The sequence below is a fragment of the Trypanosoma conorhini genome (assembly GCF_003719485.1).
Source record: "Trypanosoma conorhini strain 025E chromosome Unknown Tco_14.4_contig_00382, whole genome shotgun sequence".
Classification (NCBI taxonomy): Eukaryota; Euglenozoa; class Kinetoplastea; order Trypanosomatida; family Trypanosomatidae; genus Trypanosoma; species Trypanosoma conorhini.
In genome coordinates this window covers 1,576-11,225 of record NW_021704471.1, presented here as the reverse complement: position 1 = coordinate 11,225, position 9,650 = coordinate 1,576, and the positions used below count along the sequence as shown (strand labels likewise).

Here is a 9,650-nt window from a genome sequence, read left to right as displayed (position 1 = left end):
CGGCTGTCAGTCAGCGACGACCACCGGAGGGCTGCGTACCGCAAGCAGCAGCTGAACACATCTCCCGGGCAGCGTCCAGCGTTAGCCGCAGCAGCGGGCAGTCCACAGGCACGCCAGGCGGCCCCCGCGCCGCGCCGAGAGCCTCAAGTGGGACAGCAGCGCCCCACCTAAACTCTGCAACCCTGTCAACAAGTGCGGCACACCAAGGCAGCGTCGCGCCGCGGGAATGATCCGAGGCACCCAACAGCATCTGAGCAGGCGCCCCGCCGCAGCCTTCCGGTTCCCTCCCCCTGCTTTGCTGCACCGCGCCGCCCAGAACAAAAGGGAGGGGAAGGCAGCAGAAGTCTCCCACAAAGGCAAAAAAAAAACACAAACAAACAATAGAGCAGTGCGACGACAGCAAGACCACAGACCGCACGCATCCCAGAGCCACAGCCACAGCCACACACACACACACGCACACGCACACCTGCGGAGCAAGGCCGCAGCCCTTCACCGGGAACACCACAAAGGCCGAATCGAACGGCTGCGAGTACAACTCGCCTACGGGTTTGAAGCCCGCACCCAGCACCAGCTGAGCTCATCGTGGCACACACCACACCTCCTCCTGGTCACCTCCATACGTTGGCCATTCCCTCCCAACTGCTTGTCGTTGCCACACACAATCAGCTCTTCATTTCTGCAGCTGAGGACTGCCACCGGTGCGAGGTGCAGCCCATACGAATTGCAGAACTTCAGTGCGGTGCCGTAGCTAACAAATCAGAGGCGGTAAGAAAAGAAAAGAGGAAAGGGAATGGAGGGGGTGCAACAGTAAGAAGAGTGTGTGGGTGCGGACGAGTTCCGCAGTGATGAAGTGCACGGCAGGCGTTGTGGGGGTTTGCTACAATAATCAAGCCAAAGAAACAAGAAAAAAAAGGGGGAAAGTGGGTGCTGGGGCCCCAGAGGCAACGGCATCCACAAACGCTTGCACACAAAACATATATGATGCTTCTTTGTCGTCGTCTTCGTGGGCGCTGGGGCCACGTACGCGTACAGCTAGACATTATACACGGCCCGAGTGACGGGGATGCTGCACCCCCCCCCTCCTCCCCGACTTCCTCTCGCACCCTCGTCCTTCAGCTCCCGCACAAATATGCACCCACCAAAAGTGAGACAGAAGGACCTCTCACTTTCTCTCCTCTTTTCTTTTTGGTCCTTCCGGTGCCTGTCTGTGTGCGTGTTTCGCTCGTCGGTCTTCCTTGGAGGAATTCGGCCCCTGCATAAACACGCACCAAATAATACACGCGGGAGCGGGCGGCAGGCGCATGGGCCCGCCACGTGCATCCCTCTCACTGCCGGTGACACTTCCTCTGCGCAAGGCCTCTGCGTTGGCCCGCGTCAAGCGCGCCTCGACGCCGTGTGGCGCTTGGCGCCCCGGCAGGTTGGCCGGACACGCCACGCATGCAGCTCGCCGCCACGTCCGGCGCGAATTCTGCGGCGCCCACGCGGTACAGAGCAACAACGCAGAGCGGGCCGCAAAATAATAAAAAAACATGAACGATGCGTTTCGCACACATCGAGGGGAAAGAGCGAAGGACGCAGAGGAAGGCGCCAATGCGCCCGCCACCCCTCCACTTCCTCCAGCCTGAAAAAAAAAGATCAACAAAAAAAAAAAAACATTCTGCGCTGTGCAACGTCGGATTCCGCGCGGCTCCGCCTCCCACCGTTTTCACTTTTTCTTCGGTGCCCGCCCTCCGCGCCGCTCCACCGCAAGATAAGTTCGGATCGCCTAGGCGAGAATGGTGGTTATTTGCGGCTCAGGCATCTTGTCGTGGCCCGTATCCAGCACCTCCTCCTGCTCCTTCTTGTCGCGAAACTCCAACCCGTTGGGCCCGACGTCGCCAACGGCGTGTCCATAGCAGCTGAGCGCCGGCTGCGGCCACCGCTGGCGAGCAATGGAGGCTGCAAGGGAAGAGTTCATGCGAGTCCGGCCCTTCCGCGGCTTCTTCACACGAGGCTCGTACAAGGCCCGCACAGCCTCGTACGGGTACGTCGCTAGGCGATCCTGCACGGCGGAGCTCGAGGTTTGCGCCCGGTGACGCACGTTGAACCGCACGATGAGTCGGTGAGCCTCGTCCACGTAGTGGCGGACGTCGACGATGTTGCTTTCCGGCTCCCCCGTCGCGGCGGCCGCGTCGCGGATGAACGCAGCCCGGAGCTCCTCACGCTTGCTGTTGAGCACAATGTCCCAGTCCTCGCCTCGGAACCGCAGCGAGTGCTTCGTCAGCTCGTACCCCTGCTCATCGATGGCGCGTTCTCGGGCTGGGACCGGCAGGCCGTAAGCCGTCCGGGGATTTGGATTGTGCTGCTGCAGGGGCTCCCCCCCATCATGCCCCACGGGCAAGTTGGGCGCACCGAGTAGATGCGCAGCCATCGCCTACCGGGCGCCTGTGCCTATGCGAGCCCCGTCTGGCACCCCGCCACGTCCCCCGTCTTGCCCTTTTCCCGTGGGCCTCTGTTTGCGCCTAGGCGTTGGTTGTTTGCTGCTGGTGTTGCTGGCAATGAGTTACCACGCGAAGCTGCAAGAAACTAGCAAAGAGGGAGGGAGGGAGGGAGGGAGTACATCCACCCACGCACACCTGCCCGTGACGCAGCGCAGTGGGGGTCATGCACGCGGCGGCACACACACACACACACACAGAAACAGTAGGACAAGTGTTTATGCAACTTCTCTGCGTGCGGGTGTGCGTGTCTCAAGTTATTCATTCCGCAGTGCCATCTTAGGGCACTGAGCCTTTTCCGCTTCTGTGCTCGCGCCTCTTCCACTTCGCATCAATTCCCCTCTTTCGTTCTTCTCTCTTTCACTCCACCTGCAGTGCAGTGCAGTGCAGGAGGGGGGGGGGAATCAAGGGGAGAGAAAACGCGCGGCACACCGCATGCCTCCCGCCCTTCTCCCCCGCCCCGCCCCAACAAAACATGCGTAGTACGCACATAATAAAGATATGTCATTCGGAGGAAAAACACGGCCCCCGCCCCCGTGGAAGCTTTTCTCCCATCGCGGCACACGGCCACAAGTTCATACATTACCACGCCGCCAGCTGCGCCCACGCGCTCTCTTCGCAGGCGTGCCCCCCGCCCAATAAAAAAAAAGCAGAAATGGAGGCGACCAGACACACACACACAGAGAGAGACCCCCGCGCGCACAGCGGGCGCAGGAAGCGGTGCTTGGTGAAAAAAGGGGGCGGGGCGCATTGGCCGGCAGGCGCGAACGGCAGCGTAAGTGCAAGCAGTGAGAGAAATCCACAACAATACAAAAAAAAACAGCTGCTTTAAACATTAAATAAAATAAACAAATAAAATAAATAAACTGCTGCACAATAAGACGATAACAGAAAGGGTATTTTAAGCACAAAAATAGAAACGTTTTACACCCTACAACTCTGTTTCCACTGCAGGGATGAGACGTGATCGGTCATTCCCCTGCCGGCATGCTTACACCTAGAAAGACACCTGGCTACTGGTTGTACAAGGCAACGGTGCGCGGGAACCGGTGTTCCCGCAGCACACTGTGCAGCTTGTCCGTCCGCTCCTGGTCGTCCTCCGGGGTCACCACGAAAGTTACAATAAGCACGTTGGAGAACACGAAGCTCAAACTCTCAAACCGCCTCGCCTCCAGCCCAGTTGCCTCAACGAGGTCCTGCCTGAACGCCTGCTCAAGCTCAGTGCGGTGGTTCTTCAAAACTGTTGCCCACCTGGGGCCGCGGAAGCGGACGGTGTGCCTTCTCTTCCAAGTGTTATTGGAAACCATGGACCCGGCCCTCTCCAACACCGAAGCACGTTCCCCTTCGCGCTGCTCCTCCTCCCCCTTCGGCCTCCTTTCCCCTTCCGTCTGGGGCTTACGCTGAGGCTGCGCCACTCCGTCCTGCGGAACGTCACGGAGTGGCTTCTTCGGCTCTGGCGCTGACTCGGCGGCGGCGGCGTGGTCCGTTGCCGGCCTCGTCCCCATCCCCAGGAGGGTCGCCTTTACTCTCGCGCGCACCTCCTCCGGCATCGCGTGCCACACGTGTTGGCAAGGGCGTTCCGCACGGCCCACCGTCATCTGCTCGGGGTGTCTTGCGGTGTGTTAAATCGATTTGCTTGGCGCTTGTTCTGAGCGGCTTGCTTTCACTGCGCAGGGGCCGGGGCGGCCGGGAGAAGCGGCAAAAAAAGAAAAGTGGGGGCGGGTCCAGCGGGAGCGGCGGCAGCCTCCGCACGCCGCTGAAGCGACAAGGCAGGGGGGCACAGACACATTGTGGTGCGGCTGGCAGGCGAGGCGGCGGCGGCAGAAATGGGCGGGTGCGCCGGGGCACACGAAACGGAAAAGAAAAAAAGGAACACAAAACCCGGCGAAAACCCGGGCCCCCATCGCTGCGCCCCCAGACGACACACCCACCGGTAAGCGTGCAGGCATCCGCACGTCAAACAAAATAAAAAACGGAAAAACAGGGGGACGGCAGAGACACGCTGAAGGCGATCAACAAAGAAGTAGCAGTCCTGGCCTTGCGCTGTGCGCAACACACACGCCGCGAGGCTGAAGTGGGCTATAAAAAGTCCGGCCAGGCAAAAAAAAATGCAGGGAAACAATACAATGACAAGAAACAAAAGCTACTCGGTTTCCCTTCCTCCGTAGTTGACGTCGTTTAGTTCACGGTGCCCTCGGACGCTGCGCCGAGGCAGACAATGATGGCGCGCAGGCGCCGCGCCCCGCATCTATCCCTGCCGTGGAGGGCGCGGCACTGCACGGTGGGCATCGTTCCACGCCCCCAGACGAGCACCCGCGATGACGCGCGAACTCCGGCCCATGCACCGGCGCGCCAACGGAGAGCTTCATGCGGCACGCGCACGCACACATCACGGCAGCTGCACTGGGCTCCCGCCCGGCTGCCGCCTCCTCCCTCCCTCACCGTGCGTGCGTGCGTGTGCGTGGGTGCGACGGAGTCAGCAGGGAAAACGGAGGGCGCCGCCCAGGCAGAGCGCATTCGAGGTGCACATGACGCAGTCAGCGCGGAGAGAGGCGGGGCCGGAGAGGGCCGCTGGCGCCTCGGCTCAGCCGCCACATGAAGCAACAAGTCGGAGCTGCGCCGCAGTGAGGCAAAAAGCAGGGAGAAAGAAAAGAACCAACGACGGGAAAAAGCGAAACGGGGTGCCGGGGCAGTCGCCGAGGTGCCGCGTTCACCTCCGCACGGCCAGCTGCGCCCACCATCAGGGACAACACGCACAAGCACACAAACTCGGCGGCCGACAGCGCACAAAGCACACACAAAAAATAGACATATATATATGTACGTGCGTGCAGCCCAGCAAGCAGCATATACCCACATCCACGCGCAGTGCACACGCAGAAGTCGCCCCCGCTTAGGAAGAGAGACACCGGCTGCGACGTATTCGTTTAGCAGCACTCTGCAAGAGTGGGACAAGCAACTCCCGCGGGTTCCTCAACAGAATAGGGCGAAGATACTATAAAAAGCACGCACAGTCACAACAAAAAGAAATTAGCAACGCTGAAAAGCAAAGGCGGTAACACACTAACGGAGCAAACGCGTGTATATCGCTATACTAATACTAATAACAATAACAAGCATAAAGGTTACATCTGGAAAGCTGCGGCCTGTGCAACTCACTGCAGCGTCCGCGTCTACTGCTGGGCGCATTCATTTTGGTTGCTGATGTTTTCTTGCTTCTCCTGTTGTCGTCGTCGCTGCCCAAACGGAGGCGCCTTGCATGCGCCACTCCCCCCCCCCCCCCAAGACACACACGCACCCGCACACGCGTGCGCGTTTGAAGGGCGGGGAGGGCCCCACGGCCTCCCGCCATGCGCGCTCTTTGGTGCCGGTTACTTCGGGGCGGGGCGGGCGACTCCGTTGGACCGACGCGCCGCACCCCCTGTGCGCGTCACTTCTGCAAGGAGCGGTAGTTGCGGTAGAGCGCAGTGGTGCGGGGGAAGTTGCACGTCTGGAGGGCAACGTGGACGTCCGCGATGGCGTCGGGGTGGTCCTGGGGGCGCACGGTGAAGGTCACAACGAGCACGTCCGTGAAGGCGAGGGTGATGTTCTCGATCCGCCGCGCGTCCAGCCCGGTCGCCTCGACGATGTCCGCGACGACGGCCGCCTCCAGCGCGGCGCGGTGCTTCTTCAGCACCGACGACCACTTGTGGCCGCGGAAGTGGAGCGCGTGGCTCGTCCTCCGGCCCATTGCGGAGGTCACGGAGGAAGACCTCTGCACCATCACCACCTCGCCGTCCTCCCGCGCGTCCTTCAGCGCCACAACCTCCGTCCCCGTCGGCCCCGGCCGCGCCGCACGCGGGCCGTTCGGCGGCGCGCCCTCCGCACGAAGGCGCCTCGCCGCGACGCCGCTCTCGCGGGTCTCGCGGACACGCTCACGCACCTCCCCGGGCATCCGGTGCCAAACATATTCCGGGTGGCTCCCACCGACGGCCGCCATTTATGTGCTGCCCCGCCGGTTGACTTCCGCGACTATCGTTGAGTCCGTCACAAGCGGAGATGCTGCGTCCTCCCCTTCCCCTCCTGCCGTGCTGTGGAGAGCTTGTGTGTGGGGACGGCACCTCTTGTCGGAGCGGGCGTCTTGTGTCGGGCGACGGCGAAGGCAACACAGCCGTGTTGAAAGCCGAACGAGGCAAAAAAAAAAGGGCCGTTCGGCGGGCGAAGAAACACATGGGAGAAAGAGGAGGAAGGCATGGGCAAACCACATGGACAGATACGCACGCACACAGAGAGGGACAGAGACACCAGCAAGCGGCCTACACGACAAAAACAACGTCAGGGGACCGTCTGTGATGGCGCAGGCGTTGGGGCCATGAGCCTTTTTGTTTTGCTTTGTTTTGTTTTTCCTCTTCGTCCCTGCTTCCCTCTTGGCCCTCCCTCTCCCCGGCGCGCGGCCCCGAGGGAGCCCGCTGCGCCTTTGCCTATTCCCTCCTGCCGTCCCCGTGGCTGCTGGCGACGGCGCCGGCGGCACCGGCGGTCGGGGTCCTCCAGGCGCCCCCCACCACCTCCCGGTGCCCCAGTCACCGCTGCTGGCCGGACCCCCTCCCTCCCCTCTCGCGCCTCCCTCGCATCCGCCCAGCCCGGCCGCCCTCCCCGTTTTTCAGCCGCGCCATCGCCCTCCCGCTCCAGGCGAGCAGGCCCCCGCCGTCAACGCCGGACCGTCATCGCCTGCTGCGGCCTCTCGCTCTCCAGCGCCTCGCGGCTGGGCACCGCAGCCACGCTCTCATCTAACACCGTCGCAATGTTTGCCACCTTCACGTTTGCCGCCCGCTCACCCGGCTGCAGCTCCCCGCCTCTCGCCCGCTGCTTTTGCGCCTTCTCCCGCTCGTAGTCCATCATGCGGCGCAGCAGTTTGCTGTAGCTCTCAAACCACTGGAACTCCTTCGTGGTGTAGTCGCAGAATTTGCCCTCGGGGTCCATGAGGTACATGATGATGGAGTGATCCACCAGGTAGTCGTCCTCGCTCATCGCCTCCTCGTCGGGGATGGCGAAGTACACCCGGTACTCCCGCGCCGCCGCCTCCACCTCCTCCTGCGTCCCGACAAGGCCGAGGATGCGCGGGCTGAAGTCGGCCAGGTACTCGCGTATCTTCTCCGGCGTGTCCCGGCGCGGGTCGAGGGAGACGAAGACCGGCTGCCAGTAGTCGCGGCCAACCTTCTTGTCCAGGTGCTGCACCACGCGGCTCATCTTCGCCATCTCCTCCGGGCAGACGTCCGGGCAGTTGGTGAAGCCAAAGTAGATGTACAGCCACTTGCCGAGGAAGTCCTTGTCGGTGTACCGGCGGCCGTCCACGCCGACCAGTGAGAAGGGGCCGCCAATGCTCGGCCCCTCCGGACTGTCAAAGGCCTTCACTGCCCGCAGCCTCGGGTCAAAGCGCATCTGCTCCCGCCGCACACGAATGGAGACGACAACCGTCAGCACCCCAAGCGAAAGAAACAACAGCGCCCACAGCATCCAGACGGGGTTGTCGCGCACGTCTGAGAGTCGCTGGCTGACGGACCGGGACGCGTTCAGCTCCGCCTCCTCACGCTCAATGTAATCCTGCATGGTGAAGATCTGCGAGTCCTTCTCCTCCGCAACGCGGATGTGAATGGGCTTCGCCTCGTCAACCACGTCAATGTCCTTGCCGCGACTGCCCCCACCGCCACCGGTGCTGCTCGCCGAGCGCACCCACGCACACATTGCGGCGCCGTCACGCCGACGCCACACCGCCGTGAGCGTCACCATCGTCCCTGCTCGCGCGCCGCGGCCGGGCACCCACAGCCGACAGTACGCCCGCTGCGAGCACCGCAGCGCTGCGACCGAGACGCAGCGCAGGGTGCGGCCTGTAGCAGGCTGCCAGCACCGCATCCTAGGCCCCCTATATGCGTCGCCCCTCTGAGCCCCTTTGCTGCGCACCGAGGAAACCGCCCCAGGCACCCCTCACTCCCAACGACACACAGGCACGCACACCTGCACCCCGCCTATTCTGCCTCGCTGAAGCCGCACAAATGATGGCACTCGACTAAGGCGTCCTCTCCTCGACGGCGCGCCGCGATGCCGGGACGAAAGCTAACGACAGCCCGACGCATCCACGCGCGCAAAGGGATGGAGGAGGAGGGGGGCGGCAGCAGTGCAAAGAGGACAAGAGACAACAAACTGCAGGCGCGGTCGCTCCACACACCACAGTGGAGCACAGGGGCAAAACACCGAGGGACGCGCACACACAGACACACACACACACATACATATATATATGTATGGAACGGTATACAGCGGCAAACACACTCCCCCACCCCTTCTCTTCTCATTCCTTCCCCAATCGCAATGCTAACTAAAGAGACGCGGATAACGTGTGTCTCGTACAGCAGCTCTTGGGAAAACGACACAGACACCAAAAATAACTTTTTGGAGACATCACTAGCTTCACCCTCCAGCTTGTTGTGCTTCACCCGTTTGTTTTTCTCTTCGTTTTTCTTTCTTTTTTTATTATTTATTCTTTGCGGTGGGCGGGGGTGGTGCCCTCTTCCTCCTCTTCTTTCCCTTCGCTTATACATGCCTCTCCTACACCTCCCCTCTGCCCCCTCCCCGCAGCCTCGCATGTGTGCCAGTCCAATCATTTTTTAGTTGCTTTTTCTTCGCCCGCGGGGGGTTGGGCGCGCCTGCCCAAAACGCACCCAACCACCACCTGAAGGCGGGAACGCGACCGTAAAAAAAAAACAAACAAAGAAGAGCATCGCCTCGCCTTGCGCAACGCCGCGGTGCTGGGCGAAGTCGCCGGACCGCCCTCTCATTCTTCCCGTGGCTTGGCGCAAAATGCAACCACCTCGTGGCGACGCCAGTGCTGAAATACACGCATTCATGTGTGTGTGGTATATTCCGGGGAAGCTGAGCGCCCCACAGCACCGCTGATGCGGCCCACGCACCCGCTGCGGAATATCGCCGCGTGGGGACCCGGACTGCAGGCGACCCCGCAGCGCAACTAGACTCTGCAGCACCGCCCGTTGCCGGCCAAAAACGAGGGGCCGCGGGCGGGCCTTTTTCGAGGCGGCGCCGCGGTTGGAAGGCCCGGGGGCAAACGCAAAGTGGACCTCCCACAGAACAGCTGCACGCGCCGGCGCGCAGGTGACATCAACGGCCCTGCGGCGACTT

General features: G+C 62.0%; 5 protein-coding genes across 5 annotated transcripts, besides 8 other annotated features; all 5 read right to left on the bottom strand.

Annotated features, from left to right (window-relative positions):
- Window positions 1-396: 396 nt before the first annotated feature.
- Window positions 397-469: a microsatellite.
- A 1,158-nt stretch (window positions 470-1,627) lies between these two features.
- Window positions 1,628-1,656: a microsatellite.
- A 112-nt stretch (window positions 1,657-1,768) lies between these two features.
- Tco025E_06017 (uncharacterized protein) lies at window positions 1,769-2,413 on the bottom strand (the record flags this gene model as incomplete). The annotated part of the gene is made up of 1 exon (XM_029372906.1): window positions 1,769-2,413. One exon carries the CDS (start codon window positions 2,411-2,413, stop codon window positions 1,769-1,771), a length of 645 nt encoding a protein of 214 aa, XP_029226980.1.
- A 163-nt stretch (window positions 2,414-2,576) lies between these two features.
- Window positions 2,577-2,599: a microsatellite.
- A 60-nt stretch (window positions 2,600-2,659) lies between these two features.
- Window positions 2,660-2,685: a microsatellite.
- Window positions 2,686-3,309: 624 nt separating this feature from the next.
- Window positions 3,310-3,346: a microsatellite.
- Window positions 3,347-3,493: 147 nt separating this feature from the next.
- Window positions 3,494-4,030, bottom strand: Tco025E_06016 (putative mitotubule-associated protein Gb4; the record flags this gene model as incomplete). Its single annotated transcript, XM_029372905.1, has 1 exon — window positions 3,494-4,030. The coding sequence occupies one exon, from the start codon at window positions 4,028-4,030 to the stop codon at window positions 3,494-3,496; it is 537 nt and encodes a 178-aa protein (XP_029226979.1).
- A 628-nt stretch (window positions 4,031-4,658) lies between these two features.
- Tco025E_06015 (uncharacterized protein) lies at window positions 4,659-4,997 on the bottom strand (the record flags this gene model as incomplete). The annotated part of the gene is made up of 1 exon (XM_029372904.1): window positions 4,659-4,997. One exon carries the CDS (start codon window positions 4,995-4,997, stop codon window positions 4,659-4,661), a length of 339 nt encoding a protein of 112 aa, XP_029226978.1.
- A 913-nt stretch (window positions 4,998-5,910) lies between these two features.
- Tco025E_06014 (putative mitotubule-associated protein Gb4) lies at window positions 5,911-6,414 on the bottom strand (the record flags this gene model as incomplete). The annotated part of the gene is made up of 1 exon (XM_029372903.1): window positions 5,911-6,414. One exon carries the CDS (start codon window positions 6,412-6,414, stop codon window positions 5,911-5,913), a length of 504 nt encoding a protein of 167 aa, XP_029226977.1.
- Window positions 6,415-6,963: 549 nt separating this feature from the next.
- Window positions 6,964-7,000: a microsatellite.
- Window positions 7,001-7,059: 59 nt separating this feature from the next.
- Window positions 7,060-7,113: a sequence feature (G-rich).
- A 53-nt stretch (window positions 7,114-7,166) lies between these two features.
- On the bottom strand, window positions 7,167-8,369 carry Tco025E_06013 (putative electon transport protein SCO1/SCO2; the record flags this gene model as incomplete). The annotated part of the gene is made up of 1 exon (XM_029372902.1): window positions 7,167-8,369. One exon carries the CDS (start codon window positions 8,367-8,369, stop codon window positions 7,167-7,169), a length of 1,203 nt encoding a protein of 400 aa, XP_029226976.1.
- Window positions 8,370-8,719: 350 nt separating this feature from the next.
- Window positions 8,720-8,756: a microsatellite.
- Window positions 8,757-9,650: the final 894 nt, after the last annotated feature.